Raw genomic sequence first — 18,568 nt, 5'->3', positions numbered from 1 at the left:
TGTTTACACGAACCAAATGATTTTTTTTTACTTACCTTAAACGGTCCAGCTTGGAGGATTTCATCAGGAGGCATCCTAAAATGAAGAACAAAACACATTCATACTATAACACTGGATGATTTAGGAAATAAACAATTGTGTTACCTATTCAGCCCGAACAAAGGTTTGATAGCAGATTGATTGTTCAATGGTCTTATTTCGGATATTGTTGTGGTACAAAGTTTCACTAGATTATGCATGTACATTATGTTACACAAAGATTGATTTAATAACGTTTGAATGTTTTTTTTGCCACAAGGAAATTAACCAAATTATAATTTCAACATAGAATTTTACACGAGGTTCATTTGCAAAGATTGCGTTAGTTCGTTATTCAATACGGATGTTTAAACGGTTGCGTTTAGAATGTTGATAGTAGCTATACGAATGTCCTTGGCGATGTTCGGCCAGTTTAACATAAAAATAACCGTGTACCGCACCACCACACGCGGTACAAGCTTCGGGAACCTGCACAACCCATTCTTCGGGGCGCATCCGCCTGTTTGGTAGCGAAGGTTTAGGATGCGTCCGTCATACGTAGGAGTGTCCCTACGAGCCGGACAGGTTCACGCACTAACGACGAGTAGGAAACGGTGCCAAAATGCTAACCGATAGTCAGCGTTTTGACACTTTACCGTGCTCATCCACCACCCGGTACGGTGCAGTCGGACAGTGTCATCGGACGGCCGATCGGTCGTCGGCGAGGTCCTCCACCCGGTGGACCACCGCCGCCACCACTACCGCCACCAGGTCCGCGTCGTGTATCACGGCCAGCTGATCCGCCGCCCTGGAAATCCAGCATCGTGCGGAAGCTACAATAAAACGGAACGAAACAGAGCAACGTTAGAGACTGCTTTAAGTAGAATAAATAACGAAACACACGGTTATATACTTACAACATCACCAGGAAGTTAAAGAATCCCATTATGAGGCCTTTTATGCGATCTACTCCCCATGGTTGGGCTTCCTGCACTGCGCCGTCTGTACGTAAATAGAACGTTTTAATAACATTTTATCGTTCGCAAACGGGAGTAATTATACTTACTTCTTGAAATGTACACCATTTTCAAGAAACGGGCCTAGAATTGCTTTACGGTGCAAGTTTAACTGCGTATTGCTCTGATTTCTTTATTTTGCATCGACGTACGACATGACAAATCAATTTACAGCTGGTCCAAGGTGACAGCGCACGTCACACGTGCATGCGGTTTATGCATGCGGAGTTCATTACTTCAAGAACGAATTTATTTTTCACAATATAAATATTATAAAATATTTCCTTTTTTTCGAGAATGCTTCATTAAATTCATTTTATATACCTAATAAATAGTTATCACTAACAGTTTTCACTATACATGAGCACAATTTAACAATAAATCATTTTGCTTTTGCAATAAAAGCAACATAAAGCCACCCTCGCTGCACAATATGTTTGATGTTGATGTGCCCCAATTTTAATGAATAATAGCAATTATATGACTACTTTTTGCCTAAATTATCGTAAAATAAGTTATATTCGTTTACAATAAACTCTTGCCTGAAAAATGATTACTGCTTTTTCAATAAAAGCAACATAAAGCCACCCTCGCTGCACATTATGTTTGATGTTGATGTGCCTCAATTTTCATGAATAATAGCAATTAAATACAACTATTTGCTTTAATTTTCATAAAATAAGTTATATTCCTTTACAAAATAACTCTGGAATGAAAAATGATTACCGATTTTTCAATAAAAGCAACATAAAGCCACCCTCGCTGCACAATATGTTTGATGTTGATGTGCCTCAATTTTCATGAATAATAGCAATTAAATACAACTTTTTGCTTTAATTTTCATAAAATAAGTTATATTCGTTTACAAAATAACTCTGGAATGAAAAAATATTACCGCTTTTTCAATAAAAGCAACATAAACCCACCCTCGCTGCAAAGTATGTTTGATGTTGATGTGCCTCAATTTTCTTGAATAACAGCAACTTTTTGCTTTAATTTTCATAAAATAAGTTATATTCGTTTACAAAGAAACTCTTTCAATGATTACCGCTCTATACAAAGCATGATATCATCTGGCATTAACAAATAACTGCAACGATTTATGAGGAAATCGTGTTGGTGCCTTAGTTTAATGCATTTCCTGCAAGTGTAAAAACACACAATGTACCGAATAAAAGCTTAAAACCCATCAAATACCAAGTACTGTTTGTCGTTCGAACATGGTTCAAGAAAAATCTGTTTATTTGCTCAGTTCCCTGGTGGTTCTGGTGCAATACAACCTGGCGTACAAGGATGAAGAGTACTGTAGCATCTGTAGGGATCACGTAGCCTGTGGAAACATTGATGCCGTACATGGAAATTGTTCAAAATACGTGAATGTAAACTTAACTATCCTAACCCATTATCAGCTACCAATACTAGATCGTGTAAATGGCATGCGCCAAAGGTTTGCGATGGGTCATCTGTCCGGTTTCAACGATACATACGGACCGATGCATTCCGTCATATGGGATCCGGAAATGGCTGACTTGTGCCGTATGAATCTTAACACCTGTAACTTTGCCCACGACAAATGCCGCGGTACACTACGATTCCCATACAGTGGTCAGACGCTCGGTAAGCTAACCAAGTGTGTATCGCTCTCGAACGAGAACGATCTTAAAATACGGATACTCCCGCACGTAATCCTCCATCTAATCGACCGCTGGTATCTGGAGCATGAAGTAACCAAACCATCGGATGTACAACATTACTCGCAGCATTCATCGTAAGTGTTGCAGTTCGATGCAGAGTTATGTTAGTGAATATGGACATCGTCCAACTGTTTACTATTTACAGTTCCCGTAAGTTCCAGATTGGCCATTTCCTACAGTTGATTAACTGTAATGTGTGTCGTATGGGCTGTTCACTAATATCATACCGGGAGCATCGTAAACATCTTGTATGTGATACGTATATCTTGTGCTGCAACTATTCCTACATCAATATAGTCAATCGCCCGATATGCAACATTAATCGGTACGAGAAGACATGCAAAAAGGACAATAAATTCCCCGCCCTCTGTGAACACTGTCATATCTAGCCTAATGTGATATTTGCAAATAAAGAACGAGAGAACTCCATCGTGTCAACGCTTTAAACGTATGAAGGAATGGGTTTAATCAGCTGATTTTCCTCCAAGTTACATAGACCGGTATAATATGCGTTGGTGCCCGTTGCGCATCGGCTGGCCGGCTCACCTTTCAAATAAACTGGCTGATGTACGATGCTCGTAATCGCGTAGTTGCAGGCATACAGCACCATCTTGAACACAAAGTCCTCCATCTTCTGGGGGTAGATCACCACACCGCATCCGATCGCTGTCGTTCGATCCGAAATCATCTGCGTGTAGTGTCCGATGGTGGCACTGAAAGCGATAACAAATCACAATTAGCATCTGCTTTATGGTCGGGGGAAAACCCTCACCCTCACTTACTTGTAGTCGGTGGTGTACTTATCCAACACTTCCTGTGTCGTGTCGATATGCTCATTGTACCAGAGCCTGGTCAGGTTGCTGATGATCTCGAAAATATCCGTCTCAAGGTAATAGGAACCAACGGCTAAGTTTTGTCCAGCGTGTAGAAACTGATACGTACTACGGCACTCATCATGCTCAAACTTACAGCTGCGCACGTTAATCTCCGCCAAATTCGCCAGCTCATCGTCCCAGGTCTGTGCAAGTTCCGAGGCGTTAGGTTATTTGTTATGTTTCCCTTTCCACACACGCTCCAACTTACCACGGTCGGCATTCTAGATGCGGGAGCAAATTCTAATTCTTCTCCCCGTGCCAACCGATCCCGTGCCTCGTTGTGCAGATGTAGAATGTAGTGGCGTAGCTGCGTATCGATCTTAAGTATCATCCGACCAGGTGGACACTCAGCCGCAAATGAACCATTGAACCCACAGGCTACATGTTTTTTAGGCTCTAGTTCACCATATCGGTTGTACCGCAGACATAATTCCCGTTTACAGTAAACATCATACGCGCTCGTATCGGCCCACTCGATTACTTCGCCGTAATCCGCTTGCACCGACTGTTCCGTCGACTCCATCCATGGGGTGGTGGTCAACGATGACTCCGTGGATGGCTCCGTACCGTACTCATCGATACCAGTCGTTGTACCATCATACCAAGACGCCGTACTGTCTGACCGGCACGGTATGACCTTGTCCAATATGCAACCCACCAGCAACGCCGTACAGACACTGCCAAATCCTAATTCCCAATCGATAGCGGTAAATTATTAATTGCCAACACAAAATCGCAAGGTATGATCGTGTTAAGAAGGAATCAAGGAGTGGAAGGGTGCAAATAAGTAGCTGAGTACCGTAACGCTACGCAAATCTGTCGAATCATTCATCATCTTCCCTGCAGTAAGCTTCCGGACGTGGGGACCACCCCGGTTGAGAACGTTGCTAGTTGATTGTTGAATGTTCAATAGCCCTTCACTTTTGCGTTGGATATTTAGCATCGTGCTCGAAAGGTGTAATGTTTACTTCATGACCGGCAACAATAAAATATCAACGATCCACACCGATTCCTCTAAACGTTGCTGAATCATATTAAGTCCTTCCATCACTCTCACCGCAATCTAGACTTTAATATAACATCGGCTTCCTCTACCGAGATCGGTAGGGGTTTTTGCTACTTACCGTGCATAGCACTGGTTTCTTTTTTTGCGTTATTTCTCGAGATGCGTAGAACCGACCGTAGAACTAGGAAAGGTTGCTTGATGAGTTGCCGCTTCGCTGGATTTCTAGTAGGATAAGCACCCGGCGTCTGGCTTGAGCAGGGTCTCTTTTCGCAGATACTTCCCAGCGTACCACAACCGTTTAGGAACTAATCTGTGCGAACATCCCGGCAGGACGGCGCTTATATACGAATGGGGCCGTGTGGCGTCCCATCAAGACGTGTTCCTTTCCAATTTTAATTCCGTAACAGGTATTAATGTGTTATTTGCGCTTAAAGCCGTAAAACGGAAGAATTGGCCGATTAGGGATGATGTACGAAGCGTCATCTCCCGTCATGCATTTCATCTTCTCTCTGATCATTTGGATACGTCTCGCTTTATCTGCCTGTCGTTAATATGTAACGTCGGCCGGAGCGTCCAGCATCCCAAGCCCTAGCCAAGCGTGTCTAACTCATCGGCACAAGCTTACTGATAGTGACCCTTCATGATTTGTTTTTCGAAGATTCATCAGCCAATACAAAACGATCACGAAATAATCAAGCATAATCTATACGAAGGTACCGATGGGCATGTGCCATGCCAAGATCTAGTCATGTAAAGAACCAGGAACGATTCCAGTGGCCTCCAGGAGAGTCAGTTCCCACGCGAACGTGACCAAACTGTTCCAGCAATCCCCATTAGCTACCACGCCTCCCGGGACAAGGCTATAAAACCACCGGCACGTGATATGCACGGCGCCGGCCAGGTCAGTCTATAAGGTCAAAGTTTAAGTACAATACAGTGCAAGTACGTGAATAATTCCGTACTCGGGGTTCGCTCTTCGTAATTCAATCATCTGATGCTAGCGATAAACTTTAGGAAGCATTCGATCTTTGCATATAGTGTGGGTGCTGGGTTTATTTAAATGTCGTGCTTTACAAGGTGGCTTCCCGATCGTTAAGGTGCATTTCCAGTGCAGGATGAGCAAGAAGAAGCTTTACCATTTGTAAAACCGGATCGCACTACAAAAGTACTTCCGGAATTTATAAATCATTCTACTGCGACTGTTTGTATCACGCTACGGAATGTTTGCTTAGTTTACGGAGAGAAAAATCGTGATCAAATTGATGTAGAACTTCTTGCGCCGTCGGATGCTGGGTTTGGAAGTCCGATGAGGTCATGAACGCGCCCTGGCCAGGGAAAAGCATAGAACCGGAAGCTCAGAATGGGTGAATGGCCATAGTTCTCAAGAGGGTCACTGAGCCAACTAATCCATGCGCGTGTTGGATTTTGAAACCCGCTCCTGTTTAGTGGAACCTTTTGGTGGAACCCCACTTGTTGTATACCTAAAAGTTTATGTGAAAATGCTGCCATTAAAATCTGTAATTGTAATATTTAATGATTTTAATTATTAATTAAAAATATTAAGATTATTGTTATGGTTTTCAAATACAAACGGTGCCATGTCCTAAATGTCGTTTATGCTTCGTATTACAGGACTTACAAATTGTCATTTTACGAAGTACTTTTCAAATTAATTTTTTAAGTTTTTAAAATTAATAATTTTAAGTTTTTTTTATAGCAAATTACGTAAATTTTAAGTGAACTAATGTTTAAACTTATAAAACATGACGTAGTATTGAGAATATTTAATAATTTGCAGATAGATCAATGAACTATTTCATGAATGAATGAGTTTATGAATTTATTTACATTTATTAATGTTGAATGTCCTTCGTATAATGAAAATTACTACTCAATATTGTAATACGAAGCATAAAAGACATTAAAATTTCGCAAATATTCTAGTTTTTGTCTGTGGAACACATTATAGCGGGAAATAACAACATTTCAACACTGTCGAACGAATGACATCAGCTGTCAAAGTGTCGGTAAATGTCGAAACCTTCCTGTTCGAGGCATTCAGTCTTGTCATAGCGTTGTGGAAGGCCGTACGAGTTGCATTTGGTGGTTGTGAAAAGCGTGCGCTTTTCTGTGTTTCCCGTGAGGAAAATCTGTGTTCGTTTTTCGTAATTATATTCATTATATATCGTCACCAGTGCCTGCAAAGGGCGGGTTAGCGGTAAGCATAAAAACGTTAATTAAAACTGTACAATCCTAACCATTTTTCTTTCCCAATTTTTACACACACGGCGGGTCATAATATTGCTTGTGCTGAATGTTTTCCTGGCCTTCATGTCGCGTTGTTAAAGTACTTTATTTACTGTACAAAACAATGTAAAGCTGTAGTAATTTGTGTGATACGCTGGTAGCTGAAGGTTAGCATCAGTGTGCACCTACAATGTAGATGCAACCATATTCATTTTCGTGACCGCTTCCAGAGCGAGCGATGAAATTCATCCCCCTCCCCTCCCCCCCTTCCCCTATAAGCCGCCATACTGGAAGAAGGGCAAAATTCATCCCTTTCTTGCTGAAACTGATCAGCGCTTCCTTTTCGTAGCCGTGTCGTCACATCGCGTAATTATTTTGTATGGTGTATCGGTGTGTGTTAGTGCTGCTGCATCTCGGACATTTCCTTTTGCTAAAGCTTTTTTTTGTTTTTCCTGTCTCATTGCTGGCATATTCCGCTGTAAAATTCGCTTGCCCATTTAGTTGTGCCTTTACCAATTGGCACTACGCAGTATCCAAATTATAAAAGGAAAACACATGGGTGCACGCACACCACCACGTAGGTGAATGAAAGTTTTGTTAATTTTTTTTTGTGATGAAAAGGAAATCATCAAATCATCATGGTGGCAAAAGAATACAAGTCGAAAATTCGCGATTTTTGGTCGTTCTTCTGTTTGATTTGCAAAAGAAAATAAAAATCTTTCGCTTTCGTGTGTGAGCGTTCCTTTTCGCACCGTTCGGTGCGCCGTATAGTGCCGTCTCCCTCACGCATCATTGGATAGTTTCAATCAACCACCAGCTGCGTTTAATGGCGTGCATTCATCTGACAGCAATATAATTATGTGAACGTCTTTGCTGTGTATGAGTGTGCATTTACCCGTGTTTTTGCTACCTTTTACTACATTTTTGCAAACCAATTTTAAAGCTAATCTAATTTCCGTACCCCCAAAAGATTTGGAAAAAAAACACTTGCTTCGTGTGAAATTCAGCCGGAAGTACAGCGTTTGTGTGTGCATCCTGTGTGCAGACGTATGTCCGAAACGGTTTTCATTCCAATGGACACACATTCTTCTATCAATCAGTGGCGCCTTCTCTCCCCAAGTATACGGCAACAACAACTAGAACAAAACACAATAGATAGAAAGTATTGAGATGAATCAAAACACAGCATCAAAATCGGCAGTTCATATATTCGCCCGTCTACTGTGTTGTAAATGTTCGGATTCAGCAAACCCCTGCAACCCCTGCCCTGCAAAAGAGCAGGACAGATAGTACTGCTTTCTTGTACTGATGGATGTGAGTGCGTATGTGTATGTATGCGGTCACCTACTTTGATGAGGAATGTGAAATGTTAAGAAAATGAGCAAAGTAAAATTTTACTGTTTGACAATTGTTTCGGCTGCTGCCAGAAAAGGTTTCCCTTTTAGTTTAGGTGAACACCCTTCGTTGTGCGTACACGTTTTCATAATCTTTCCCTCGAGTGAAGTGTAGTGTGATTTCGGCATAATTGTATCAGTTGTGTTTTTAGGCGGAACAATTACTTTGCAAAAGGGAAGGAAACAATATTACGGACAATATTACAAATCAGCAATCTTGAAAAGGAAAGGATCCCCATGCCTTTTTGTGTGGGGGCTAGTGCGTGCGGAATAAATTCCCTGTTGCTGCAATCGGCGTGTGTCATCACACAGTGCTGCTAAGGAAAGGTAAATGTAGAGAAATGGAAATAAATGTACACAAAGGACCGGATGGAAATGATGGGAAAGAATTTTCCCATCCCCTTCGGTACGGTACCGTGAATACGAAGTACCGATCCATTTTCCTTTAGTTTTGTTGCAACTACGTTGTAAACCCCGTACAATCAAGCTTTTGGCAATTTGGATGGCCGACCATCAGTAGTAGAATAGTCGAATGCATTATCTTCGACCTAAACCGGGTCCCACCATGTATGCAAAAATGTATTTTTCAAAGTTAATGAAAAAATCCTTTTTATTTTAGTCTCGCATCGTTGCAAGAAACGTCAGCTGGGATGTTTGAAGCGATGTGTACCCATCGAAACACATTTAATCTCACTTAAACTGCTGATTTAACATAACCGGCATACAAACAGATCATTTAGAAAACCTGTTGCGGGAGATAATTTAGATTTGATGGGAAAAATAAGACAGATAAATATCTAGTGAACAATCCCGGGATCGGGTAACGGTTGCTAAGGCAACCTTGACCATGATGTTCACTTTAAGAGCAAGCAAAATATTTTTATATCATCATTATTGTCATATTTTTATATTTTTACAGCTTAATTTTTATGTTCGTTATCTAAAGAATGATTTTAATAATTTATTATCAATTTACCTTTATTTTCCATTTTGTTCATTATTATATTTTTTTATGAGGTTGATTTTCAGCTTCAATATGTCATATTTTCCAACATTTGCTGTCAATTTTTTATATTATAAATGTATGAAATATGTGTTTTTTATGAGTGTATTTTTTTCTATTGATTATGTGAAACATACAATCTGCATAATATGGTCACAGTTACTATTCTATTCTGGCCAAAACGTTATGCATAGTTATACATGAAGAAGAAATAGTATCGAAAAAGGCTCCGACCGCCCCGCGAATCAATCGAATGTAAACGTTTGCAGTAATGACACCGAAGATTCACGAAACGCAGCCGATATTGAAACTTAACCAGATCGATCACACGCAGCATGAACTAATTATAAGGCCATGACGGTACTAACATACCCTCTAAGAAGAAAGCTAAGAGCTATGAATGTCTGCTGAAATTTGCACGTTCGTTTTTTTGTTTGTCTTTTGGTTCAATCGAAGCACACCGCATCAGAATATCAGCACAGGAAGCTTAATCTATAGTTCGTTACTTTTTTTATAGCATATGGTCAGAACGAGATCGCAAACAATAGAAGCAGTTCAGCAACAGGTAAAAGAGCTTTCACTGGTGCGTGGTGGCGTGTATCGCGCAGGGGCGTGTGATCCGCGCTGAACAAAAGCCGTACATTCGTCGTATATTGTGCTGCCGGCGGACAAACCACAACCGGGACAAGATAGGCACCCACGCGCCCCAGATCCTGCCCGTGATGGAGAAGGGCAAGGATGGCGTTATGCCGGTGGTGGCACCATTGGATAATGCGGCCGCGGCACAGATCGTCTGCCGGTTCTATCAGTACGGTACGTGCCGGTTCGGTAGTACCTGTCGCTTCATCCATCCCGTTCCGGAACCGTCCGGAACGCACGGTAGCAGCTGTAGCAGCAGCAGCAGCAGTAACAGCAGTTTCGTAACAGCAACCACCAGCCCGACCGATGTTGTACACACGCAAACGGACGCAAAGGAGGAAACGGTGAGCGATACCAAGCTAAAGTCATACACATCCGATCTGTCCCGCTGGATCGATGCGCCCATTTTTGTGCCCAAGTCGCAACTCACCGGCCAGCCTCGGAGGCAACAGCGCAAGAGTGTGGATGAGAAAAAGGTGACAAAGGCAGAGAATGATGAGGAGGAGGATGAGGACGATGAGGAAGAGGAGGAGGAGGAACCAGATTTGGACGATGACGAGCGAAATAATGAGGCTGACAATGAGGCAGATAATGAGGAAGAGGAGGAGGAAGAGAGCGGTGCGGTAGGGTATGCTCAATCGTCCTTAATGTCCTACGCGAACGTAGTGACGATGAACAACAATCACAACGGCAAGGATATGAAACGAACACCCGGCCAGCGGGAGTTTTGCCTTCAGCATGAAAAGTTTGGCAAATGTCTAGTGACCGGCTGCCAGTTCGTGCACGGTGAGCTGTGCGAGTTGTGCGAAAAGTATTGTCTCGATCCGGAGGATAAGGAGCAGCAGCGTAAGCACAATGTCGACTGCATTCGGGAGCACGAGCTGGAGATGGAGCATGCGTTCGCGGTACAGCGCTCGCGGGATAAAACGTGCGGCATCTGTCTGGAGGTGGTAATGGAGAAACGGGCCCGCGAGCAACGGTTTGGCATACTGCCGAACTGTAAACACACCTTCTGTCTCGGCTGCATCCGCACCTGGCGCAAGGCAACGAATTTTGCCAACAAAATCAAAAGGTATTTTTTTCCATTAAATGTTTGCAAGTAGTGTTGGGTGAATCTGATTCCGATTCATGAATCTGAATGAATCTTTCAACTGAATAGGCGCGTCTACACGATGTCAATCTTTGTTCACCAATCTTACACATACAGTCATAGGAACCTGTAACAAAAAGATTGGTAGGTGTTTTCGTGTTTTCACGATACCAATCTTTACCAGGCCTGCTTCCTTCTTCGTGCTTCGTAAAAAGTATCAGAAAAGTTATGTTCTTCCATCAAAGTAACCATGTATTATAACCGAGTGTTAAAAGATTACAAGCGAAAGATTTGAGGCATCCACCAAAGTTGGTTAATCTTTTTAGGCGAAAAAAAATTCCCCAAACTCTACTCGAACGCACCAATACATACAAAAAAGATTCGCAGAATGTGAAAAATCGAGCAGGATTCGTATCGTGTAGACGCGCCTAATGAATCTTTCAACTGAATGAATCTTAGTTATGAATATTCATGCATTCCCTTTGAATTAAAAATCCTTCGACTTCCAACCTTCAGGTCAGGAGTTTTGGAAAAAAACCCCCACCCCTCCCCCCCAGAGCACTTTAAATGTACATTTGTTGACCGAGATAAAAGATTAAGGAATTTTTCAAATCATTTCAATTTACGACAATTTATAAATATTTTGAGAGTCGGCTCATGATTCGAATGACTCTTCACCGATGATTCATATGAATAATTCTTTTCAAAAGATTCAATAAGCACAACACTATTTGCAAGCTTTTTGTGTTGCAGGTTAAAAAGTAGATTGTATGCGTTTTTTGTTAGCTAGCGATGAAGCGTACTAACCCGCAGTTCCTACACAATTTTTAGAAGCTGTCCAACCTGTCGCATACCATCGGATTTCGTGTGTCCGAGCTTTGTGTGGGTTGAGTGCGGTGAGGAGAAGGATCGGCTAATCGAAAACTACAAACAAGCCTGCAACAATACCGACTGTATGCACTTCAAGAAGGGTACCGCCAACTGTCCGTTCGGCAACAAGTGCTTCTACCGGCATGCGCTACCATCCGGCGAGCTGGTCGATTTGGGTGCACCGTCCCGGCGGCGCAACCCACACCGGGGCCGGGACCGCGATATGGACCATGCCGATACGCTGCAGCTGCAGGAAATCTTTGCCACGCTGCTGGCACCCCGCAGCTGGGTGCTGGAGGAGTACATGATGTCGTTGTTTTCCGAGCTGGAAGAATCGGACGACGATCTAGAGTTCTTTTCCGGCCGAGGGGGCGGTTTCCCGTCGGACGATTCCGACTACACAGATTATTTTTGATCCCGATCCGATATGATCTGATGTGTGTGCGGCATCGCAGCAGGAAGGTGCGGAAATAGAAGCGAAGCGGTTGGGTGGAGTTAAAACACAGATGAAGAGCCAAAGCAAATTAAACAAAACAAAAAAATCACACATAAAAGAAATGCACGCGCGCGCACGCATGGAATGACGTTTAAAAAGTACAACCCGTTGGTGTAATTGATCGTCGTTCCAACGTTTATACAAACATTTGTTGTGTGCGCCGATCCTTATTATCATTAGCTCATAATATTATTAATCAGAAGTAGGCGAAGAACCGGAACCCGGATATATGTATGTATGTGTGTGTGCTACGTGTACGAGTGGATAAGAGCGAATATTCGAAGCATCGAAACGAAACTGCAGGAAACGATATTATCTATTCTTCTACAACAAAACAAGAACGCTCAAAAACGAAATATGAAGAGTTTGAAAAAAAAAACAAACAGGTTCAGCCTGCTGTTCTCCCTCCCCCATTTGCTCGTTAAGCCATGAAGCTAAAGATTCACGCACGAACACGAAGCGGTACAGCATTCCATACCCCCGAATTATGTTGCCCCCGTTTTGTCACCACAAAAATATTTCTCCCGTTTTTTTTGTTTTCGCATGTTTCAAACGCAACAAATGCCAGCATAAAAAAAAAACGTAACGGGCAGTAAACGCGGCTAGAGGAATATTGGTGCAACGAACACAAAACGTTAACGCTTCCGGAGTTTTGCAAAATGGCGCGTGCACGTTCTGGCAAAAAAAAACACTCTTCGTTCCTTCCTGTAAATCCAAATCAATCTACCTCACCGTACTCAAATACCTTTTACCAGCGCGCACGGTCGGCGAATAATGAGCACAGATTCCGGTACAGCCGCGCGAGATATTGTGTTCGCTTGTTTGAAGAGGGGACGCGTTGATTCGAGGCTTTTTTTGGGTTAGGGATATTATTATAGACAATTAGGGAAAAAAAAACCGGGAACGGGAGTTTCGCAGTCTCCTACGCGCAAGTTTGCCATTTATTAGCACACTACAGGTTTAACATTTAAGTGAGCAAAGAGCTGTTGGGTAACGGAAGCTAGGGAAGAGGAGAAAACGATCAAACGAACTAAGGAACTTGTTTGCTTTTCATATACATTTCTTTTTTTTTTTTTTAAATCTCTTATACATTTGATAATGGAACATTCGCTTAACTCTTAATATTCCTTTTGCGATTCCGCATCATTGTTTGGAATGGAAACTACAAACAGCAATGGATCGATTTCTTAATTTGCAAGTACGTCTAGCATGCCCTTCGTGCGAACTCTGCTCCGGTACTGCTTTACCCCTGCGTAAAAGTGTATTGCCCGGAAGGGGAGCGACGGTTACAAAAAAAAGGGGAAATGGAATGGGCAACACGTTGGAAAATGCTCGCTTAGTACAAAACAGTAGCAAAATGTATTCGAAATTCTTTAAAAAAAAGTACACACAAAATTTATGAAACTTTTTTTTTAAACACTGCTGCTCGTGTAGCCTATTAGAAGCGATTTAACTTTTGTTGTTATTGTAATTTAACACTTTCGAAGTTACAGAAGCAGAAGGATGCGTATTTATGCTTTGTAGAAGGAAGAAAAAAAAACACGATCCTAGATATGTATTTTCGGTTTTAGATCGCAAGCGTTCTTGTATTTAGTTTGGAATGTGTATGTCGCGTTTAGTTTTGTGGAACGCAATCGAATCGAAGAATTAAGCGCGCTGAATGGCTTTTGCGGGCGGAAAACAAAAGCAAACAATATATCTTACTCTGTACTCTTGTCGCTGGTCGAACAAACGAAAAGCCCCCGGACCAGGCACCCAAAATTTGATATGGGGTGTTGTAATGCCTAAAATGGGGGAAAAATATCTAAATCGTCTAGGGCAGTGATCTCCAACCTTGTGGTTTTTGTGGAAGAAATTTTTGCGGCCCTTGAACCGATCGTTTGAAACATTTTAGTCATGCGCCAGGTTTAAAAAATTTTGCTGTACGTATTTATTCTACACGCTGTACTTATTACTCAAATCAATCAAAATGTAAAGAAATAGAAGAAAAAACAACATGCAATATCTCGATCGTTAGAAAAAAAAAAGATTAGATAGATAGAAATAGAACAATATTGTCAGTTAATTAATAATTTGAAGACCTAATTTGCCACTCTCATTCACTCTCTTCTCTTGTTGGCTTTAAATGTCTGTAAAATGTTTAAATGCTTTAAATGTCATGCCGTTCATTTCTGGCTTACTAGACTTATTTTACCACGTAGCTGGGGGACGGTCCGGATGGGATTTGAACAAGGTCCTGCCGTGTGGGACCGGCGCCGTTTATCACATACACCACCTGGCCTCCATTCACTCTCTTACGATCAAAATCGATTTCAATTTAGAATTCTTTGAGTTATTGTATGTACAAGAATTTCAATATGTGGACCTCTAAGAGACGAAAGAATGAATTATCACAGCTTCTGTAAACAATTTCAACCACAATGAACCAAAAAAAAGGTTGGAGAGCAATGGTCTAGCAACAAGCGACGAACCCGGATATGTAGCAAAGGATAAAGCAAAGCTCCTAATCGAATGAACGAGAATTTAACGTTAACATTGGAACTTGGAAGCACATTAGCCATTGGGGGGTATCATTCTCACCCACCAAATTAAAAATATGAAATATTACTAACTAGTGCATACTCACGAATTACTTGATTTTTGTGATACGATATATTGTTTCTCCTATAGCTTTTATACAAAAATGGCGTTTTGCGAGATAAGGTGTGACGTAGGGCAGGGTAAACAAGTGTATCAGAAAAAAAGGGGGGAAAAATGAGTGATAAACAAAAAATGCGAAGGGAAAGGAAATGATGTGAAAGAGCAAAAGTGTAGACTTTTCCAGCAAACCTATAACCCCGATCGGGCACACACAATGAGAGGCGAAAGTGGTCGTATGCATCGCCTTTATTTTTAATTACAAATGCAAAAGAGGATTCTAAATCGAAAAAAAGCTAAAAATCAAACCTTGTTATACGTGTTTGTTACGTTTGATTTTTTGCTTTCCCCCCCCGGTTGCCCTTCGTACACACCCTCGCGTTAATCATTACAGTATCTTCGTTACTAAGTAAGCTAACCCCAATTAGTGCGATAAGTTTTGTGAAGCGAAGTGAGCCGAAAGCGGGAAAATACAACAAAACCATGAATTTTTTCGCGTGTCGTTTGTGCCGGGAAAGGAGGGAAGAAAACAACAAAAAAAAGAAGGTGTATATGGTGTGCAACATTAGTGAAGATATCAAATCTAACCATAAATGTGACCGATCCACGGTACTTTCTGCTTACCTTCTTGGCTTGTAATGCCTCGACAGTACGAAAAACATATAAAAACCAACCAACGACAACAGAAACAAACACATGACCCACAGAAAAAAGAGAAAAAAACGAAACAAACGCTTGAAACAAACTATACCCAAAGGTGGTGACCTAAAGTGGTTTAAAAGTTGGTTTGAAGGTTAAGGAGAAAAAGAAAACCCATCAGCCACACCCGGAGGGGTCTTTGTGATCTAACAAATAGCCGTATAAATGAGATTCATGCTGTACATTTTGGAACATGGAATGTAAAAAAAGAAGAAATCAGAAAATAGTATGTACGGGAGTACTCGCGTGTGTGTGTGTGAGAGAGAGAAAGAGAGAAATTATGAAAACAGCAAAACGTATGATTGAAGTGTATGACAAATGTGTATGCCGAAGGTAAAACAAAACGAAACAAACAAACAAAACAAAAAAAAACATGAAAGTAAATCATAGATGCCTTAAGGTTTGGTTTTAAACTGGTAAAATCAGCAATTAGTAAGCAGTAGTGTAACACACCATATATGGAAACGAAATCAAACACAGAACACAAGATTGTGAAATACCTACATTACGACAAAAAGGTGAAGAAGAAATACAAAAAACAAAACAAAAAAGGCAAAGCTAATTTTTGCGTAAAATTGTAAACCAAACCAAAAGAGAGAGAGAGAGAAAGAGAGAACAAAAACAGTTCATAAACAGCCCGCTGAAGTAAAATTAAACTTAAAGATGTAATAAAAACGAATTGAAGGAAGAAATCACGACTAAATGAATATGATATACAAAGCATGTAAAAAAAAGGACACACCTGAGGAGGAGAGTGATCGCAATGCCTACTTGGCGCGATGGATGGCGAGGATTAATTTTGTCCGTTTTAAACAGTTGTCGGGCTCTTTGGTTAGATTGCTTACAGTTAGTAACTACCCTAATCGTAATCTGAGTATAGTTGTCTATTTACAACCTCTCTCACAAACAAACACATACACACACACTAACTCAAAGCCCCACAAAACCGTGAAACATTGAGAAGAGCAGGAAATATATAATAGAAACTGTTTTTGGCAGGAACTCATACCAATGCCAAAACAGTACAGGTGATAGAAAGAATTTGTACTCTATTCTCTGAATCCTCTGAAATATGGCGCTGAAAGATGCAAACGTATAATATGTATGGCGTGCAAACTGGGAACTCAGACCCCGCGAAACGTTTGTACGTGATGCATCATTAAAAGAATGATCAAAACCGACTTCTTCGTAGTATGAACACCGATTAATTGGAAAGAACTGTTTCATTGCTTCATTGAAGAAAAACACACGACGCTACAAATCGTGCCCCGGAATTTTGATCAGATGCAGCCATTATGGACAGGTAACGTAAAAACAGACCGAAAATAATTGTAAAACAAATAAACCTACCCAACGGGGGGGAAAATGTATGCTTGTATTTTGGTTTTTTTTTGTACGTTAAAGACTTACAAGAAAGTTAAGTATGATTTGTTTCTTTTTACACAAGAACAAAAGATTTCAATGCCACCATAAACGCTTTGTAATGTTTCAATGCTAACGCTTTGTTTGTGAAATATTTCAGCTGAAAGAATTCACGCGTGGATAGTGGTTGGAAGTTGTGGATTACTTCCACAATCGTAAGGATTTCGAAGAAATCGTAAGGACCGTGATTTGCTTGTGAAAATTTTCGAAGGAATTGGTCTTTAAGGTATGTTAAAGCTTTCTTTTTATCCTTTTTTCCTTTATACAGCAGGCAAAAGAGGTTCCTGTGGTTCAAAACTTCTATATAAAAAACAAACATTTCACCATTATAAAATTCTGTTAGTTGTCCATCAGCTTGAAAGATATTTCATCCCATCGAAGCGTTTTTTTCTCTTAATTTTAAATTCGCAGCTTTGAAGAGATCGGTTTTTCGTTAGGAAAAATGAGCGACGAAGAAGTTGATTATAGCGCCGTACCGAAGCTGTGGCGTTTCTGCCACCCGATGCGGCCTCCAACACCGCCCCCAACGACCAAGAACGAAGACGCGTCGATTCAACGTCGCCGTTACGAACTACGCAATATGAGTCGCATGAACTTGAATAGAGGGCCTGCTGATTGTAGCGCCTTACCGAAGCGGTGCCGTTTGAGCCCATCCGCATTGACGGCATTCCGACCATCGCCGTGGAGGCTGATATGTAGCGGGCAAGGAAAAAAGGTTACAAAGATAACTTCAGAAACCGAAGATTACTGGAAATATGTTCGGACGACAGAGTTAAAGGAAGTAGAGATGTGGACAAATGTATTATTCCGTACGGCTGACGGAACACCATTCACTTTGTGGATCATCCGTGAACATGTCACACATGAAGAGACGGTAGTGCCGCGCGAATGTATTGAAATCGTTGAATTATCGGACGATGAAGATGCTGAGCAACAAGCTGGCCTGGAAAATGAAGATGAAAATGATGCGCCAGCAGATAGCCCGGATATGATGAGCGATTCGGAAAATATGTCCGATGCGGAAAATATGTCAGATTCGGAAAATATGTCCGATTCGGAAAATATGTCCGATTCGGAAAATATATCCGATTCGGGAAATATGTCAGTTTCGGAAACTATGTCAGTTTCGGAAAATATGTCAGATTTGGAAAATATGTCAGATTTGGAAAATATGTCAGATTCGGAAAATATGTCCGATTCGGAAAATATGTCAGATTCGGGAAATATGTCAGATTCGGATGATGTTTCGGACATCAGTGTACCATTCGATTCAGACGACGAATAGCAGGACGACGGTAGAAGGGTCGTATATGGCCTTGGCCACCTGCCCATTTAATTTATATTCTTAATTTAAAGATAATCTGATTTTGCAAAAAGCAAAAGAAGATTGATGGACAACTTCACAAGTTCCTATATAAATTAGCATTAATAAACGATTCAACACGATTGGGAGTTGGTTAAA

The 18,568-nt window shown here is 41.2% G+C and overlaps 6 protein-coding genes across 9 annotated transcripts in view; 3 read left to right on the top strand and 3 right to left on the bottom strand.

Annotated features, from left to right (window-relative positions):
• The window catches only part of LOC125763160 (uncharacterized), a 109,570-nt gene extending 109,319 nt beyond the window's left edge, over positions 1-251 (bottom strand). For both annotated transcript variants that reach the window (XM_049426010.1, XM_049426005.1), the window contains exons 1-2: positions 145-251; positions 36-75 (exon numbers count right to left, since the gene is read on the bottom strand). In XM_049426010.1, the coding sequence (XP_049281967.1) occupies positions 36-75; positions 145-245 (141 nt within the window). In that variant the 5' untranslated portion in view covers positions 246-251. The remainder of the gene's footprint in view (positions 1-35; positions 76-144) is intronic.
• LOC125763198 (glycine-rich selenoprotein-like) lies at positions 241-1,246 on the bottom strand. The gene is made up of 3 exons (XM_049426059.1): positions 1,085-1,246; positions 936-1,020; positions 241-851 (listed from the first exon to the last, which is right to left on the bottom strand). The coding sequence occupies exons 1-3, from the start codon at positions 1,101-1,103 to the stop codon at positions 680-682; spliced, it is 276 nt and encodes a 91-aa protein (XP_049282016.1). The 5' UTR covers positions 1,104-1,246; the 3' UTR covers positions 241-679.
• A 799-nt stretch (positions 1,247-2,045) lies between these two features.
• On the top strand, positions 2,046-3,161 carry LOC125762947 (antigen 5 like allergen Cul n 1-like). The gene is made up of 2 exons (XM_049425611.1): positions 2,046-2,802; positions 2,874-3,161. The coding sequence occupies exons 1-2, from the start codon at positions 2,255-2,257 to the stop codon at positions 3,115-3,117; spliced, it is 792 nt and encodes a 263-aa protein (XP_049281568.1). The 5' UTR covers positions 2,046-2,254; the 3' UTR covers positions 3,118-3,161.
• Position 3,162: 1 nt separating this feature from the next.
• Positions 3,163-4,943, bottom strand: LOC125762925 (antigen 5 like allergen Cul n 1-like). Its single transcript, XM_049425560.1, has 4 exons — positions 4,728-4,943; positions 3,812-4,290; positions 3,511-3,746; positions 3,163-3,441 (listed from the first exon to the last, which is right to left on the bottom strand). The coding sequence occupies exons 1-4, from the start codon at positions 4,732-4,734 to the stop codon at positions 3,171-3,173; spliced, it is 993 nt and encodes a 330-aa protein (XP_049281517.1). The 5' UTR covers positions 4,735-4,943; the 3' UTR covers positions 3,163-3,170.
• Positions 4,944-6,643: 1,700 nt separating this feature from the next.
• Positions 6,644-16,865, top strand: LOC125770269 (E3 ubiquitin-protein ligase makorin-2-like). 3 transcript variants are annotated; one of them, XM_049439684.1, is made up of 4 exons: positions 6,644-6,827; positions 8,403-8,577; positions 9,771-10,964; positions 11,814-16,865. In XM_049439684.1, the coding sequence occupies exons 3-4, from the start codon at positions 9,976-9,978 to the stop codon at positions 12,265-12,267; spliced, it is 1,443 nt and encodes a 480-aa protein (XP_049295641.1). In that variant the 5' UTR covers positions 6,644-6,827; positions 8,403-8,577; positions 9,771-9,975; the 3' UTR covers positions 12,268-16,865. The 3 variants fall into 3 exon arrangements, with proteins under 3 accessions (XP_049295641.1, XP_049295649.1, XP_049295634.1); XM_049439692.1 differs by having other exon boundaries at positions 8,391-8,577; XM_049439677.1 differs by lacking the exon at positions 8,403-8,577 and having other exon boundaries at positions 6,645-6,827.
• A 135-nt stretch (positions 16,866-17,000) lies between these two features.
• LOC125770290 (uncharacterized) lies at positions 17,001-18,551 on the top strand. Its single transcript, XM_049439703.1, has 2 exons — positions 17,001-17,332; positions 17,518-18,551. The coding sequence occupies exon 2, from the start codon at positions 17,549-17,551 to the stop codon at positions 18,389-18,391; it is 843 nt and encodes a 280-aa protein (XP_049295660.1). The 5' UTR covers positions 17,001-17,332; positions 17,518-17,548; the 3' UTR covers positions 18,392-18,551.
• Positions 18,552-18,568: the final 17 nt, after the last annotated feature.

Source organism: Anopheles funestus, chromosome X (genome assembly GCF_943734845.2).
Source record: "Anopheles funestus chromosome X, idAnoFuneDA-416_04, whole genome shotgun sequence".
Taxonomy (NCBI): Eukaryota; Metazoa; Arthropoda; class Insecta; order Diptera; family Culicidae; genus Anopheles; species Anopheles funestus.
Note: the sequence above shows the minus strand (reverse complement) of the source record. Positions and strands in the feature narration are given on the sequence as shown.

Bases quoted from the DNA above. Each gene is read 5' to 3' on its own strand.
- LOC125770290 (XM_049439703.1), top strand. From the start codon at position 17,549: ATGAGCGACGAAGAAGTTGATTATAGCGCCGTACCGAAGCTGTGGCGT.
- LOC125770269 (XM_049439684.1), top strand. From the start codon at position 9,976: ATGGAGAAGGGCAAGGATGGCGTTATGCCGGTGGTGGCACCATTGGAT. The intron at 10,965-11,813 runs GTATTTTTTTCC...CACAATTTTTAG, and splicing joins TTTGCCAACAAAATCAAAAG to AAGCTGTCCAACCTGTCGCA.
- LOC125762925 (XM_049425560.1), bottom strand. The intron at 3,747-3,811 runs GTAAGTTGGAGC...GAACTTGCACAG, and splicing joins CATCTAGAATGCCGACCGTG to ACCTGGGACGATGAGCTGGC. The intron at 3,442-3,510 runs GTAAGTGAGGGT...TATCGCTTTCAG, and splicing joins AAGTACACCACCGACTACAA to TGCCACCATCGGACACTACA.
- LOC125762947 (XM_049425611.1), top strand. From the start codon at position 2,255: ATGGTTCAAGAAAAATCTGTTTATTTGCTCAGTTCCCTGGTGGTTCTG. The intron at 2,803-2,873 runs GTAAGTGTTGCA...TACTATTTACAG, and splicing joins CATTACTCGCAGCATTCATC to TTCCCGTAAGTTCCAGATTG.
- LOC125763198 (XM_049426059.1), bottom strand. The intron at 852-935 runs GTAAGTATATAA...GTTTTATTGTAG, and splicing joins TTTAACTTCCTGGTGATGTT to CTTCCGCACGATGCTGGATT.